Source organism: Protomyctophum parallelum, assembly GCF_964188405.1.
Source record: "Protomyctophum parallelum genome assembly, chromosome: 19".
Taxonomy (NCBI): Eukaryota; Metazoa; Chordata; class Actinopteri; order Myctophiformes; family Myctophidae; genus Protomyctophum; species Protomyctophum parallelum.
In genome coordinates this window covers 31,022,912-31,040,833 of record NC_139717.1, presented here as the reverse complement: position 1 = coordinate 31,040,833, position 17,922 = coordinate 31,022,912, and the positions used below count along the sequence as shown (strand labels likewise).

Sequence of the window (17,922 nt, the reverse complement as noted above, 5' to 3'; positions counted from 1 at the left end):
AGCAGAACTGACACACTGCACTTATACACTATCCATCATTGTTTAATAAACAGTGAAATAATTATTTCAAACAAATGGACATGGTAAAAACACGATAAAACATAATCACAAAAGATTGAAGTGATTCACTATGAGCCAGGTTCTGGCTTAAAAACTTGTGATCAGCAAATTAGGAAAAAAAAGACTGACCTTGTAGGGCTGGGTGATATGGATAAATCGAATATCACAATTATTTTTAATAAATATCGATATTGTGATTTGTCATTGTGACTATCAGGCTATTTTAGATATTTCCGAAATGTCAAACTTTGAAAGTATAAACTATAAAATAAGGTGTAAGTCTTTAAAACCAAGGAAAGACGACACTTTTGCAACAATATCCCAAATCCCAGATTATATCTAGTCTCATATCAATATAATATCGATATATTGCCCAGCCATAGTAACGTGCCTCAACAAAAAAAGACTGAGGCCTTCCATGTTGAGCAGTGCAAGTGAGAGTTCCGTTATCCACAGTATGACATACTTGGCAGCCATTGACATCTGCGTATCAGTCTCTATACTCCAGCATCCAGATAATGATTGATTTCAGTGACTGTGTAGTCTTTTCGAACTATGAACAACTACCGGTAATTGAAAGGGACAGCTTTCTAGCATCAATTGCAAAAAAATATATAAAATCTTGAAAATGAATAACAATTAAAAAAGAGACAGAATTAAATAACTGACATAAAAAGACCCAACTCTTCTTAAAATAAACTAAATATTGATCTCGTCACTCCCACGTGGGGGGATTTAGGTGATTAGTCGTGATGGTGTGGATAAACCTACATGCAAACACAGGCTGTCCTCTGTAAAGTACTGAATTCAGAGTCAATCCCAATGGAAATTTGTTTGAAAGTAAAAGTTGGAGAGTGGCTCAGCAATGCTCCATTGCTCTTGCATGGAGCTTGTCCTCCAATAAAAAAAAGCTGTTCTCGCACAGCTCGTGTATTCAAACCGTGATGAGTTTCTGTTTGGATTCCTTGTCTGCGTCCAACCTGGACAACTTGGATGTGTCCTGCTTTGGAAGGCCATACAGATAGATGGACACACACACCAGCGAGGCTCCAGAAGCAAATGTGACCGCTGTGAAATATGAGACAACTACTTAATACATTATCCAAAGCCATAATTTTATTAATGCATGACATCTTGTAGTTGAATACTTGATTGTGATTGGTCAATCAAGGCACCGTTGAAACGATGGTCTGTTATGTCTGAATAAGAGACCACAATTCTGCCTCTTACATCACTGGGGAAGCTTTTCTGCCTCTTACATCACTGGGGAAGCTTGTAAGCAAACAAATCTTACTGGGGCCAAATTAGTAAGTCGGTAAACGTGTAATAAGCAGGATAATGTAGGAGATGGTCATCATTGCAAAGTAAACCCCAACGGGGTGAGGTAGAACCTTTGCTTCGGTTCTGCACCTGAACCTAGGAATGCATGACAACATTTAATTACAAAGTGTGAAAGCCTGACTCACTTATCTGTAGGCCAAACAACAGGACCGAAGCCACAGTGGAGAGAACGATGGCGGCCGCGGCAGAGAAGCCCTTCATGATGTTGTCCGTGTACTTGACTACCACCGACGTATAGAGACCCCCCACGCTGGCCAGGACTGGATGGAAGAGAACAATCAATTGCAGCATGTGAGATAAATACTACAATGAAGGGGAGAAATGTGAACAGTTACTGGCTTCATTTGACTTACATACTACGAAGCACACCCATGGTGTGTAACCAAAGAAGAAGCCTTTCGTGATGACCTTGTCACCCTCTGTCATGTAAACGCCAGCGAGGGTGACCACGATGCCAGACAGGTACATCTGGATGTTCCTCACCCACAGGGACGTGTCTGAGCTCTTCAGTACCTTCTCAAAGTACACACCTTCACCAGAGCCAACACACAAGACATAACCACATTAACCCTGGCCTCCCTATGTTGGGCATGTCATTATAGGCTTACATTTTCTAAATGTCTACTAAGTTGGGTTAAGATACTTTATGAGCACATTAAGCTGTAAGAACACTACCTGCAAATCCAGAGCACAGGACAGCAACAGCAATGGCTACGAACCCGACAAAGGGGTTTTGCTCAATCTGAAAAAGAAAACGGATGCACAGACAGGGACAACAAAGGTATATGAGCAAATTACACATCCAATCAGTTTTACAGGAGGACAATTATATAGTGGGACAGGATCCTACAGACAAATAAGGGAAGACATGTAATTGTGGGTCAATTGTGTGGACGACAGGGCAATATACTGTAATATTGACTTTGTGATATGAGACTAGATATCAACTGCGATTTTGGATATATTCTAATATGATGAAACTTATCTCAAATAAAATATGTGGCAAAAGTGTTTTTGAAAATAGCTCGTAGATCGGCTATATTTGGAAAATATAAAAATAGTAATATTTGATTTTATCCATATCACCCATCCCTAAAAACACATCCACTCATCTGTAACCAGCGCACCCCACAAGACTAACTTTTTAAACACTACCTGGACCCCAGTGACTTCTGCAGGTTTCCACTGGACAAGGGTCACACCCCCGCAGAGCATGAAGACAGAGAACCACTGCAGCCGGCTGAGGGAGCGGCCCAGCATGAGGACTGTACACAAGGCTGTGCATGGGATCTTCAACTGGTACGTCACCTACACACACACAGAGCCAGGAAACCACAGGGAAACCAGTCAGACAAGGTGCCATCCAAAGTCCAAACGCTTTTAGGATGAGGGAAGTTTGTACATTTGCCCTCGTTAAGTCCTTGGCTTTGTGGCATCCTTATTATGGCCTCCCATATTCATAATAATAATAAATAAAACAAAGCAGAACAACGTCGTGTTGTGTTTATAGCGAACTAAGACGGTTGTATCCACACTCAAAATGCACACTTGCCCGATCGGGCAACCCGGTAGCAACCTTCACCTGCCCGACCATTTTTTTTACTTGCCCCGGGCAACCGTTAGTGTCAAGCCCTGAACATGCATAGGTTTAGAAATAGATGCACAACACTGCTACCTTGGCTTAGGGGATCAAAAATGCATTTTAAAATATACAAATGGCGGTTTAAAAGACATTTTAAAGGCAAAATATATACATTTGTGAAAATAGCAGATCTATAAGTTCGCCAACACATTTTTAAGTATAATAGAGCTTAAGAATTTATGTTATCAACAATTCATAATAGAAACTAGGTGAACATTTTTTTTTATCACTAATTATGTCAATGTGACTCCTCTGAAAGACGCATGGGGATTAGCCACATTACCTGATACACAGCTGCATCAAGGTTGCTCAGGGCCAGAAAGGCCATGTTATTCTGAACTGCATACACTACGGAAGGAATGCTCAGTTTCAGCAACTCTCTGGGACTTCTAATTACATGTTCCACAAGGGAGTTCTTCAGCCTGCTAGGACTACCCGTTTCCCTGTAGAAAGACAAATGGGGACAAACTTGTTCAAACAAAGGAATGCCATGGTGATATACTGTATAATGTATATTTGTATAGTTTTGTATACCAACTGAACACGTGTTATGTAAGCCCCTTTACTGTATGTTGGCGCTTGGCAGGACTTCCTTTAACCCGGTCATTCAGCAGTATTGGTGTGACCCACAAGAGTAAGACCGGCAGTTTGTGATGAGCTAAAGAATCTTTTCATTGCTAATGTAGGAGGCTTATATAGAACACCACCCACTTTACACTGGAACAATATATCTGGGCTGGATTTCCCTAAACAAAAGTATCCTAAACCAGGTTCATCTCAGTTCAACTGTCTGTTAAGTTTAAACATAGATGTTGAAAACACAGGCCACAAATAATTTCATATAATTTCATACCAGATGTTTGTTGTGCAGAAATAGAAATACAGTATCTCACATGGCAACAATGACAGTTGTTGAATAATACCCTATTAAATACAATAGCTCTGTAAAGATCATCTCAAGGCCACAGTAGAATGCCATGCAGATATCACTGGATCATGTTCACTGTGGGCTTGTTTATGGGGGGGGGGGTCATATCATATCTCTATAATGCAATTATCATACTTCTGAATTTATTCTGCTTGAGGTGCATATATTTTGTCAAACCTGCCTTTTCAATGATACACTTGACACTAGTAATATAAATCACGTAGTTATTCAATGTAGTTATTTTAGTTACGAGCTCTTGTTAATAACTTTTCATTGTTTCAATATTTATATAAAATCCACAGACACACTTACAACACATAGTAAGTAGCCTTGCCGAGCCATGAGGCCCATAGGGCAGGAGCCTATCTCCTGTTTCTGTAGCGTGAGGCAGCTTGATGTACAAGTACACCCCCTGGACATGACGCTAGTATGTCGCAGGGACTTACACCCCAATCAATTTACAATTTACAATTTAGGCATTTAGCAGACGCTCTTAATCCAGAGCGATTTACATTAAGCAAGAACAAAAGCATGGGAATACATCACATAAAAGCATTTATCATGAAACATGCGTAAGCTAAGAAAGTAACAGTGGCATATCTATATAATGAAACTATACATACACTATACATATAAACTATACATATTTACTACTATGCTATACATATGTACTATGGCGTGCTATGACTATATACAATGCAATTATAGTGCTGTCTACATAACATGCTATAAGTCTGTGTCAAATGCTATCTAAGTCAACAGAAATGCTATCTAAGGGGTTAGGGTAAGTGCTATGGGCCATGATGGAGTCTGAAAAGGTGGGTTTTCAGGCTACGGCGGAAGATTGGGAGTGATGCTGCAGTTCTGACTGCAATGGGAAGTGCATTCCACAGTTTTGGAGCCAGAAGGGAGAAGAGTTTGGGACGTGTGGAGCGTTGTCCCGGCGTTTTTAGTGAGGGTACTTCCAGCTTCCCTGCGTTGGCTGATCTGAGTGCGCGGGAGGGTTTGTAGGGTTCAATCATACTTGCAAGATATGGGGGAGCCATACCTTTGGTTGCTTTGAATGCCAGCATCAGAGTTTTGTATTCTGTGTGGGCAGAGACCGGGAGCCAGTGGAGGGAGCGGAGCAGGGGGGAGACATGTGAGAATTTTGGCTGGTTGAAGACCAAGCGAGCTGCTGGAGAGGCTTAAGTGCACATGCTGGTAGGCCAGTAAGGAGGGAGTTACAATAGTCGAGTTTTGACAAGACTGTTGTCCAACCCTTGATGCTGAGTGTCAAGCAGGGAGGCATTGGGTCCCATTTTTAGAGTCTTTGGTATGACCCGGCCGGGGATCGAACCCCAACCTCCCAGTCTCAGGGCGGACACTCTAACCACAAGGCCACTGAGCTGGTACAAACACATACACTTCTTTATTTATTTTTAATTGAATAAATCTACATGCTTATAACATGTTACGATGCATAACATCATGTTACGATGCATTGTGAGCTATTTACTACGCCGTAGTATGAAGAGGTCTGTATATGTACGGGAAAAATGTGTGCATATTACATAAGACATTGATTTATTTTTAGAACTTGGGAGGAACTGTTTCCCCCACCCACCCCTTTTCCCCCTCACTGTATATATTTTTGTCCCTTTTTACCTCTATGATGATTTCCTGTTTTTGGCTATATAGTAGTGTATATTTTTGTCTCTAAGTGTTATGATGAATTGAACATGGTGGACCCTATTGTAAACAAGCATAATGCTTTATGGTGTCGTTAACAGTCTTGTATTTGTACTGTAATTCTCCAATCAATCAATTTCATATATACAGTATATGCCATACACAGATTGCTTCCATTTGTTTCATACTCACTTTGCCAACATCCCAAGACTCAGTATTAACTTAATGACTTCCGTGATGCACACTGCAGTAGTGGAGAAGTACAGCTCTGATGAGATCGTCCTTGTGTATCGCAGTGCCACTGTGTAAGTTGCTGCCACTACTGTCATTACTGACAAGCAGTATAATTTGAACACAACACTTACAGGTTCTGAAAGGAAAAGATAAATATGAATGTAAAAGTAAATGATACCAGAGCTACAAATTATCAGTTTGTAATTCTGAGATTGTACACTCCTAGTAAGAGAAATCTATGAAAATCTGGGAACTAAATCGTTACCAAGAAATTTCTTCATCAATGTGTTTCTAAATGTGTCTAATAACATGTACTAAAAGTTTGAAATTCAACTCCTGTGGGAAATTGAGTTATTAGCATAATATGTGACCATACCCATAACATCCTATATAAGGCCAAAAGGTCAAAATTTCATCATTCTTTAAGTAGCATGTGACATATGAAACTAGGGGTTTTTCATGATTCTGAATCCATTCCAAGCATTAGTTTTGCACAAAAAAACACTCCTTGGGCTAAATTAGGCCATATCCACTTCGGCTTGTGATTGATTGATTGAAATATTTATTAACAGTTTGTAGAATTGACAGTACATTTTAAGCACAAACTCAATACAAAGACTGTTAACTGTGAGTGGACGACCCAATTAAGCATTACACTTGTTTACAACAGGGTCCACATTGTTCAATGTGGTGATGACGGCTATGGCCGTTTTCCTCCCAAGGAGTGTTTTTTGTGCAAAACTAATGCTTGGAATGGATTCAGAATCATGAAAACCCCCTAGTTTCATATGTCACATGCTACTGAAATAATTATGAAATTTGGACATTTTTTCTTTATATAGGATGTTATGGGTATGATTGGTCACATATTATGCTAATAACTCAATTTCCCCCGGGAGTTGAATTTCAAACTTTTAGTACAGGTTATTAGACACATTTAGAAACACATTGGTGAAGAAATGTCTTGGTAACGATTTAGTTCCCAGATTGGTCAAATACCTGATAAAATGCCCTTTCTAGGCAGATAATAATATATATATATATAATATATAATATAACACAGCATAGCAAACAACACAACCTAATGACTCGTGTGGCTGGCAAAAGGCAGACGTCTATTCATGTTTCCCCTAGATAGCTACCATTTTCGCTCTGGCTGTTAGGCAATAACTAAATGCTAAACCATCTCCACTGTGATCGATAAAACTCACCGTTAGCCATTGTTGTTTTTTGTTGTGCGTCTGAGTGGCGAATGATAAGGTCGTCCCGCTACATATTCTTGGATGATTGTGTGTGGAATGTGAATTATATTATATCCTGATCACATCCTCATCTGTAGCTGTACTGCTTCGCTCTGTGTTGTTGGTCCGACCGCTGGCTCCCACAATGCAATGCATACTTGCATAGAGCGAGAGCGACATCTACGACTTCGGTGGGCTCAGACTGGGATTGATTCGCCTTCAGATTCTAGATCCGGTCTAGAGCGGATATGGGAACGGTCTTTGAGCGTGCACGGTGTGCATGAAAATGACCGGATGCACGAGGTGGTCTCTAGGTCGGATCTGAGCACTGACATGTAAATAGACAACAGGCTTTCCATCGTTATACGCCTGGGGAGTCGTGACGCAGGGTTAGATGGGTTTGTTTCTTTGTCTTACTTGTGCCGGCTGTTCTTCTGCGCCTCGAACGATCAACGGCAAAGGGTTTTAGGAATTAGTTCCTAAAAGAAGAAGGTTAGAAGAACCTAACTCGTTATTTTCATTGTCTTCATCCAATTGGTCCGATTGATTGATTGATTGAATACTTTATTAACAGTTTGCAAAAAAGTACAGAAAGTACAGTTCTATACAAAATTATGATAAAAGCATTAAACCCAAGAAGAAGAAGGCATGTTTCTATTGGGACACTAAATGCCCAGAGGTCTCATCATTTCCATTGTGTTTTCAAAGAGAAATTGTTGGAATAATGATCTGAATTGTATATATATTTTTTATTATTGATAACTCTTATTGTGAAGTACACCAGACAGGAAGTGCTTGTTACTATGTGTATATAAACCGGTGTAAATTAATCTGTCAGTGACGTGTGTCGTACTGATCCAGCAGCTGATGCCTCCTGGTGTGTTATTTTACTCTTCAGTGTTATTCCTCCGTCAAGTATATTTCTTCACTACTATATTTCTGGTACAACACGCTATTACAGCTGTGAAACTCAACAGAAATGCCTTCAAAGTATTTAGAATACAAAATAAATAATACTTTGGAAAATGGAAATGGCCACAGGCCCAGGGCATTAGGCTCTGCTGATTGTGTCCATTCATTCCACTCCGTGCATGGGAGCTTTTCTGGGTCTAGATTTTTTTTTCTTTTTTCAGAGATCTGCAGTTAGCACTGGTCCAGTGTTAGCGAGTTTATACACTGGACCATGGGCTACCACTCTGTTTGATTGATTGATTGAAATATTTATTAACAGTTTGCAGAATTACAGTACATTTCAAGCACAAACTCAATACAAAGACTGTTAACTGTGAGTGGACGACCCAATTAAGCATTACACTTGTTTACAACAGGGTCCACCATGTTCAATTCATCAAAACATTTAGAGACGTACAAATAGACACTTCTATATAGTTAAAGAACAGAACAGGAATTCATCATAAAGGAAGCAAAAAGGTAAAAGAAACATACAGTGAGGGGAAAGGGGGGGGGGGGTGGGGGGGATTCAGATTTTACGGGGCCAGTTTCGAATTGCAGCCGTCCGTAGGTGCCCTTTGAGAGCGGTTTTGAAGGAGTCAAGGGATTCACATGTCTTAATGACTGTTGGTAGGGCGTTCCACATTTTGGTGGCATAGGAGCGAAAATAATTTAGTCCCTTGTTTGTGCCGAATCTGGGTTGTACATGGTTTGTTGCACTCCCTCTGGTGTTGTGGGTGTGGACTTCGTTTACATTAAGGAAGTATTTAGACAGGTACATGGGTATCTTGGTGGTGTATCGAATCTTGTGGACCAGACCCATTGCAAGATGCTGTACTCTGTCGTCGACCCTAAGCCATTCCAGCCTGTCAAAGTGGGCAGGGGTGAGGTGGGTTCGGGGGGTTCAAGTAGGAGCCTGACCAGTTTGTTTTGGGAGGTCTGGAGCCTTGTTTTAAGGGCCTTTGAGGTGCTGTGGTACCAAGAGGTGCATGCATAGTCAAAGAAACCTTGTACGAGGGCTCCTGTTAAGGTCTTCAAGGTGTTTTTGTTGACCAGTGAGGAGATTGATTGACTTTTTTGATTACTGTCACGGGGCAACCCGTGCCCTATATACAAAGACACTTGCAAAGAAACTGCTTTCTATAACATGCAGTGTCACTGATTGTTTGCTAATTGTCTCTCCTGCACTGCTGGTGGCATTGCCCTTGATTTAGGAAGGGGCCAAGTGCTATGCAGGGGAGGGGTGTTCCTCCTTATGCTTTGAGTATTTGTCATTGAGTTCATGCTTATTTATACTTGTTTAATTGTAACACATTATTGAGAATGTTTAGGTTACTGTTTATTCAAGGTGTTGTTGATGGAAGTATTTATATTAGTGAAGTATTTGAGAAGAAATGTGCTAATTGAGTCTGTGCCCAGTGGTAGGATCCACTCCTATTTAAAGGAGGCTGCAGGGACAGGTTAGTTAGTTAGATGTGGGCAATGACACAGCCTAGGTAACATCCCTGAGGGAGAGCTACAGGGCCTTGTGTGATCAAGGTACAGCCTGAAGAAAGCTCTTATCCATTTGGGATTTGTTCAGTAGTGTTTGCTCAAGTGTTTATTTCGTTTTGTCATTTTTCAGTATTATTGTTATTGTCCTGTTGAACCTGTACTGGACTTTTTGGGGGAGAAATAAATACCCTGAAACGGCATTTCGGACTGTTCTTGGAGCCTTGGCCGTTCGGGCAACTTTACAATTACTTTGGTGGCCATTTTATCACCGAAAAGATTAGCCTCCAGGATGGAACCTAGGTAGGTAATTTCATCTTTTCGTGTGATAATATTGCCACCCACTCTAACCAAGAAGCCATCTGCCTTGCTGATATTACTATTTGATCCGAAGAGAATGGATTCAGTTTTTCCCAGGTGTAAGGATCAACCTATTGGGTGATGGATAGTACTACTGCCTGAAGCTCGAGATTTAGGTGAGCCCTTACACATGCTTCTGATACAAACAGTCCTTGATTCTATACAATGCATCGAATACAACGCTAACAGAAGAAGAACGGCTTGATTGACCAATCAGAATGAACGCCAATGTGACGTCAGAGCACTGGCTATATTTATAATATTCCCCAAAATGTTTTCCCCAAATTGGTCTCTGCCTGCATACCTGAAAGTATATGGCATGACCCGACAATACAAGATGATTCTGGGAGCATTGGCCGGTGTGGCCGGCATCAGCTTTGCTATAATCTGGTCCAGACCAAATGCTTTCTGTCCATCAGTGTACCTCCAGAGTAATGACGAATGGCCTGCTGGCATGATTATGGTGGATGGCCAGGCTGAACTATCGACCCGCATTGAAGCCCTTACTCTGTGCATGTCAGAGCTGAAGGAAGAGATGAAGGCACTGAAGAATGCTCTACTCACAATTCAGGACCATGTGACTAATGAGCTGAGAGGACAAAGTGTAGCCGTAGCGCTCAGGCCATCTAGAACCAGACTCCTCCAAAGGAGCATGCGTACACGCAGGAAAATGGCTTCAAGGACCATATCTGGATCCAGAGCTGTTTCTCAGAGTTCAGACGAAGAAAGCGACAGTGGTTATATTACTGCCGTAACAGACTTCGAGCAAGAAGAGTCATCACTTGATGAGGGTCATAGTGGGGAGGAAGAGCGTGCGGACAATCTATCCATAATTCTCCAAGGGATTGACACTTTGCATCAAGGCACTGAATTTGACAAAAGAGAAAGCCTCAACATTTTGCTAGCAAAGCGAGAGGAGCTTGGACAGAATTCAACATTTCTATGGCGACTACTACGTGCCTATTGTGATATACACGACATCAGCTCCAGCCTGGAGGAAAAGAAGACCCACGGAGAGAGCGGGAAACAAGTAGGAGAAGAAGCCATGAGGCTGGATCCATCTTGTGCTGAAATTCATCAGTGGTATGCCATCATGTGTGGTTTGATTGCAGAATATGACACGGTGCAGAACAAGATGAAGAATGGCTGGTTATTCAAGGACCATGTAGATAAAGCCATTGAGCTTAAGCCACAAGACCCCTTTTCCTACTACCTAATGGGACGTTGGTGCTATGTGGTGGCTCAGTTATCGTGGATTGAGAAGAAAATTGCCGCTATGTTATTTGGAGAGACTCCAAGTGCCACGATCCAAGATGCACTGACACATTTTCTTAAGGTCGAGGATATTCATCCTAGATATTCCAAAGCAAACTATGTGTTTTTAGCCAAGTGCTATAGTGACCTGGGTCAGACAAGGGAGGCTAGAAAGATGTGCGAAGCTGCTTGTTCAATGGATCCTGTTTCTAGAGATGATGAAGGAGCACAGAGGGATCTAGACCTGCTTTGCCCATCGCTTGGTGTCCAATAGTTCAATGTTTTGATGACCATTGTTCCACAGATTAGAAAGCTGATATTTTATCTACTATATAGGGATTGCAAATGGAACCTTTGTGCTACATGAAACTCGTGTAATCATTAGATGATTTGTATGCTGCATTAGGGACAGAGTTACAACCATCTTGTGAGACTATGTTTTACTAAATTTCAGACATAGGTTATACTGTATCGGATCATACTGTATATGTGAGTGATTATTTGTGCACAGCATCTCACAGTGTACAGGATATTGTTGACAGGACAAGAGTGACATTTAAACAGAATTTAAGTGAATTGTTCCTTATAGGTGCAGTACGTGATTTTCTTTTTTCAAATAAGTGTTAAATAGCTCTATATTCTGATATATATTCTGAATCATTGGTCTCACTGTCTCTCCAGCTATTAAGTAAACAGAAAATGCATTTTCCAGGGTGGAAATGGAGAACTCGTACATGATACAGGATAAACAAGTACATTTGGAAGTGATGATACATAAATGAGCAGACAAAATTGATACCGGAACACTATACATTTTAAGTTGAAAAATGCGTTCTCCCTCCTGATTGTCTGAAACTGGAAACACACCACCTAAAAATGTATTTAATGTTTATTAAAGACACAGAGACAGGGAGACAGACCCCTGTTACTGAACAAACACAAATAGCAATGATTACTATAAAAAATATAACCCAAAGACACTTGAATTAATCAGTGTTAGCTTTAGGCTTAAGGTAGCTTAAGGAGTCCAGTCATTTCTCCAATAATGTAACAAATACCACAATTCAGTATGAAAACGACAAACGTGACTTTCATCTAAGTTTCATAGTAGTGTTTGTCATCCACACTTTCATCATGTCACTCTGAAAAAGGGAGAGATCTTGCAAACCGCTGCATTGAGAAGCGTCACATTTCTTAATAAATGTAAACCAAGGCAGTACCTCCACATTTTTGTTCGATGTGCATGTAATGGAGTCATGGGCCTATTCATGAGAAAAATCCCACCCCACCGACTTCTGGCCTGTTCTGACCTCACAACACTCCATATTTGGGCATGCCTGACACAGAACTCCATAAGCTGGCCTGTTCTGACATCCCAACACTCCATATTTGGGCATGGCTGACACAGAACTCCATACTGTAGGAATAAAGGGACACAGAGAGAGAGACACATACAGAAATGCAATCATTCCAAGTAGGCCATAGCCCAACTGAACGGCACCGCCGTAGAGGCCCACAGGCACCTCTCTAGTACATCATAATACATCATCTCATTCCGGCCAATGAGATGAGATGTCCAGCTTTTAATGTTTGTGTTTACACAAACACTCAAAACTGGCCATTCATTATCAATGGCATTTAATGTTTGTGTTGGGACAATGATGTAAAACTGGCCATTCATTATCAATGGCATTTAATGTTTATGTTTGGACAAAGTTTGTGTTTACACACACACACTAAAAGCTGGACCCCCTCAAAAATAAGAATATTAATAATGAATGAGGCCCATTGACTGGGAAGAGCACTTGCCTGGAAGAGTGTAGAAATCAGACATGGGACTGTGGAGTCAGTACTGCTGTATGGGGCTGAGACATGGACCCTCATAGCACAACAGGAAAGAGCCCTGGATGGAGTCTACACAGGAATGCTACGAATGACACTAGGTGTCACATAGACAGACCGCATCAGAAATGTGGACTTCTATGGAGATCTACCACGGGTCAGAAAGGGAAGCATGAGGCTGGAATGGCACTGTGTCAGGCACCCAGAACTTGAGGCAAGTAGATCGACTCTGTGGGATCCAACCCAGGGCAAAGCGAGGAGGGGAAAGAAGTGCACCACCTATGTAGACACACTGCAGTGTGACAGCTTAGCTAACAACACTGTAGAGCTCAAGAACCTGATGTTAGGACTCAGCAGAGTGTGGAGGGCAGCGATCCAGGAGTCCCCAGTTAGTGTTGGCTAGACTTCACTCTCGCAGTAACTGATGTGGTCGCTCAAATAGAGGAGGGGTCGCTCAGAGCCCAGAGTGGGAGGGCAGTTTGTTAACCAGAGTTGTGGCTATGTTTGTAAAGAAGATGTTTAAGTAATTTGCCACATTGATGTTTGTAAACCTGGTTTTCAGTTTCTGACTGCAGCCTAGTTGGTTGTTCAGCATCCAAAGCTGCCATGGTTTGTTTTTGTTTTCCTCTGCTTCATCATTGATAAAGTTTATTTTTGCAAATTTGGTCATGGCAGTTACAATGTTTTTTTTTAGCTTGTTACAGTTTTCAATTGTTTTACTAAACCAAATTATACCTCAGCAAAAGGAAAGCTATCCGACACATTGAAGAAACAACCCAAAAGCAGAGCAAACTAGTATTTTGCTATTGGCTCTAAAGTCTAAACAGAGAATACACTGTGGCAGAATACCTGAGCACTACATGTGACCGACCGGAAACAAAAAAAAGTCTTGACTAGGTACAGACTCGGTGAGCACAGTCGGCCCGGCCGTCATAGTCAGACCTGGCTCCCTAGAGAAGACAGACTATGCACCCACTATGATTGCGCACAAAATTAAGTGGAAACTGTCTGAGCTACATAACACTTCTTAAATGCCTACCCACTGTATAAAGACATTAGAGACATACTTCCCACAGATTACAATCATCACTCATGGAGAGTTTGAAAACAAAAAACTCCTTCTGGGCAAAGTACAACAATGTGCAAACACAGCAACAAGACTTGAGCTGCTGTGAGAGGAGAAGGATATCCTTCTGGAACAGACAACCAATAAAGACTTTTAATCATTGTGTGTATTCCTGCACTGTATGCATGTAGTGACCTCGGTACATAGACATTGATTTATTGGATACAGTATTCTACTGTTCAAACTGACGATCAAATCTAATCTAATTTATTTATATAGCACATTTAAAAACAATTCTCATTGTACCAAAATGCTTTACAAGGCAGAATATAGTACAGTGCAATACAATACAGTACAGTAAAATTAGGTTCTTAGTTTACCTATATGATCCTAGATTACTATATTTACTGTAAAGTTGCTCTGGATCAAGAGCTAAATGCTAAATGGGTATAGTTTCGGAGCAATTCACACAGTAACGCTGAGTAACGACAATGCGGTTTGGAGCGGTTATTTCATTCGGTGACCACACACACGCATGCCGTGGCAGTGGGAGGGAATAATTATAGGATGACCTACAAAAAAATACTAGAACACACCACTGGCTACTTCCTTAGCCTACTGGCAACTAACACAAGAAAAGGTGTGCTCATCATTGGTCCAGTTGTTTGTAAGGTGTGCTGTATTCTTCTAATCTTAATATAATCTAAACTAATCAGTACGGAAAATGACCATGTATGCAGCCGAAATTGAGGACGGAAAAATGCAGAAATTGGTGGTATGATTGGCTGGAAGGTGTGCCCTTCTGCGCTGTGATTGTCTGAAAGCTTTTTTGATTGATTGATTGAAGTATTTATTAACAGTTTGCAGAATTACAGTACATTTCAAGCACAACTCAATACAAAAACTGTTAACTGTGGACGACGCCATAAAGCATTACACTTGTTTACATTAGGGCCCTGTGTCATTCTGTGCTGCGATTGGCTGGAAGGTGTGGAGAGTTGCGCCATTGAGGGGTCAGAAAACGGTGCTCGAGCGCCGCTCATATCGCCCTAGGGTGAGACAAGCTGGAGTTTGAAATACATTGTTTGTTTGTGGCGTTCGCCTTTATTTTATATTTTTTATAGAGGGACAAACAGTAGGCTGACAGGAGATGGGGGAGAGAGATGGAGATTACATGCAGTAAAGGCTGTCGGGATCGGGAGTCGAACCTGCTGCACACTGCCAGACTTGGGCTGCCGGCCAAGGTGCCTGGACCGCTGAGCCACGGCCCAGGCCATGACAACTGTTTTGAAGTATTGCACAGTGACAACTAAAGTCTCTGTAATGTTTATTTACTAAAAAACAATCTAAAATAAATGAATTTAAGGTTATTAAAGCTGGGCTGTTAAGTTGCCTGAGTCCAGTGCATTCTGCCAACTTCCGGGCCAGGACTTGTCACTCTTCGCCTAGCACTTCGCCATTGTACTGGCCCCATGAAGTCAACAGAGTTGTCGTAACTCCGGCTCTGACTATGACATCACATCAATTTGCATATAATAGACACAAACTGTTGTGCTCAACCTATCGGCCTCACGATTGGCCAAGCTATGCTGGTTAAATGTTTTGTGCTGATTAAATGCGTCAATACGAGCAGATTAGTTTAGAAAGTGTAGTCGTTGCCGAGAGAGAACCTGAAAGAGAAGATCCGTTTTCCAGAGAGAGAACCAGAGACAGAAGAGTCACCAGAATTGACTGCCTCGTGGAACTGCCAGCTCCTGGTAGAGACCACCACAGCACCACCAACCAACCAACCGATCAACCCAGTCTACAGACCAGCAGCAGGTTTTAAACTAACTGCCATTCTGCCATCATGGGTCAAAGTGTTTCTACAGAATCTACACGCAAACCCCGTCGTCCTGGTCCATACTTGCTGAGGGCCAGAGACTCCCTTGATCAGGTACGTGTCCGGTGTCATCATGATCCAACCTATTTAGTTTTATCAGGAAATTGACTGACTATTGACATAATGATGTAGAATAGATGACAGTTGAGGGTATTTTGGAGCTGTTTAAATTTGTAGTTGTTTTGATTTGAAAATAGACTGGACTTTTGGCCTAGCTCATACTGGTCCATTTGGTCCCTTGACTTCTGAACTTCTAATGGATTTTTTGTTCTGAACTTATTGAAGGCATCATCATATAGCCTACTGTAGGTTAGCTACTAGTAGTTTTGATTTGAAAATGGACTGTTAAAGAAAGGCAGTTTTATGATGTTGAAAGACTATTCTCTGCGGTGGGAAAAGAAACACAAAAGTGTTTGTACATATTACAAGACTAATACAATAAATGTAAGCTGAATATTGTGAGTAAACTAGATTCAGTTACTGTGAGTAAATCTGGAAAAAAAGAAAGAAAACAGGCATTATATACTCTCTAGGTCAGGGGTGCTCACACTTTCTTGGTCTACCAAAAGATAGCCTGATGAAGGCCGCATAGGCCGAAACGTTGCCGTTTCCCTATTTGTTTGTTCTTTTCCATTGTCGGGCACCTTACCCCCTCCTATGCACCTGTCGCCTGTAGGTGTGTTATTGATCTACCAACCCAAAAAATATCCCATTGCTGAAAATAGTTTTAAAATGTACTTAGCGTAGCGGCACTGGTGTTACATAATATGACAAACACACTTGGAATGGAATGCTACTGATTTGTTGTTTGTCCACACACTCTTGAAAACATTCCATTGTGGATTAATTGATTATCAATCAAGTCACCTTAAATCAAGTGTCAAAAAATGACAAAAATATTCTACATAGTCTATATAAGTATTATACTAAAATAAATCTGGTTTTAAATCAGGTTAATCTGAAAAGAATATGAAATAACAACTTTCTGTTTAATTTCCAGGTTGATTTGAAGTTGAAGGGTGCCCCTCTACCACTCCAAAATACCCTGGTCCACACATTGACCAGTGGTACAGTAGCCACAGTGGATCCCAACAACACACCCGGGAGCACCTTTGCTGAGGTAAGTGTTTCATGGGGAACCATAAACGTAATTTCCTCATAAATATATTTACTATAATGTTAAATGGACATGCTTCACACGTTAAAGAAGATGTACACTTTGGTAGTGGGTTGTATAGTTAACTCTTGGGAAAATGTCTAATCTCTCTTTTGGGTCTTGAGCTAAAAGGTTTGGGAACCACTGATTTAAAATGTTCTCTCCATTGACTTACATTGCATGATTTGTAACAGGTCTCAAAGTCTCTTTTTTGCACGCAAACACAAACAAAGTGGATCCTGATACTGCATAAAAAGTCCACTTCCCATTGATTTGTTGCAGAATCCATTTGGTTTGTGTTTGTGTGCTGAAATGGTGACTTTTAGGCCTGTTTCATCGTGCAATGTAAGTCAATGGGTTTCTAATTTCTAATCAACAGTGTAACTGCTGAAGATATCTCACCATTTATTTGATTTACATCATGGCAAATTAACTACACTACCCAAATCTCTACCAAAGGTTTGCTTTAACACTAGTGTATGTGCCAATCTATTGATAGTTATTTTTACAGATAATATACAGATAGTTTAAATTATATTTTTGTCTAAAAGTTAAAACATCTTTAAATGAAAAAGTTCTACATTCTGACAGTGTTGGTTCAGTAACTCCCTGTCTCTAGATCTTAATAAACAGCATTTTACAATTTAGGCATTTACCAGACACTCTTCATCCAGTGCGATTTACAGTAAGCAAGAACAAAGCATGTGGTAATACATCAAATACATAGCAATAGTCATCAAGAATCATACGTAAGCTAAGAACCTAAAAGTGGAATAGGCTATCTATACAATGAAACTATGCAT

The 17,922-nt window shown here is 40.9% G+C and overlaps 2 protein-coding genes and 1 long non-coding RNA gene across 3 annotated transcripts; 2 read left to right on the top strand and 1 right to left on the bottom strand.

Annotated features, from left to right (window-relative positions):
• Window positions 1-21: 21 nt before the first annotated feature.
• Window positions 22-7,255, bottom strand: slc35a1 (solute carrier family 35 member A1). The gene is made up of 8 exons (XM_083790769.1): window positions 7,088-7,255; window positions 5,835-6,012; window positions 3,327-3,486; window positions 2,557-2,709; window positions 2,077-2,143; window positions 1,755-1,931; window positions 1,527-1,661; window positions 22-1,128 (listed from the first exon to the last, which is right to left on the bottom strand). Exons 1-8 carry the CDS (start codon window positions 7,095-7,097, stop codon window positions 995-997), a joined length of 1,014 nt encoding a protein of 337 aa, XP_083646895.1. The 5' UTR covers window positions 7,098-7,255; the 3' UTR covers window positions 22-994.
• Window positions 7,256-10,256: 3,001 nt separating this feature from the next.
• LOC310876911 (regulator of microtubule dynamics protein 2-like) lies at window positions 10,257-11,447 on the top strand (the record flags this gene model as incomplete). Its single annotated transcript, XM_083790560.1, has 1 exon — window positions 10,257-11,447. One exon carries the CDS (start codon window positions 10,257-10,259, stop codon window positions 11,445-11,447), a length of 1,191 nt encoding a protein of 396 aa, XP_083646686.1.
• A 4,486-nt stretch (window positions 11,448-15,933) lies between these two features.
• LOC310877288 lies at window positions 15,934-17,563 on the top strand. Its single transcript, XR_014570795.1, has 3 exons — window positions 15,934-16,017; window positions 16,964-17,083; window positions 17,499-17,563. It is a non-coding gene; the product is annotated as an uncharacterized lncRNA (long non-coding RNA).
• Window positions 17,564-17,922: the final 359 nt, after the last annotated feature.

Bases quoted from the DNA above. Each gene is read 5' to 3' on its own strand.
- slc35a1 (XM_083790769.1), bottom strand. The intron at 3,487-5,834 runs GTGAGTATGAAA...GTCTTTCTACAG, and splicing joins AGTCTTGGGATGTTGGCAAA to GGAAACGGGTAGTCCTAGCA. The intron at 2,710-3,326 runs GTAATGTGGCTA...GTGTGTGTGTAG, and splicing joins TTGATGCAGCTGTGTATCAG to GTGACGTACCAGTTGAAGAT.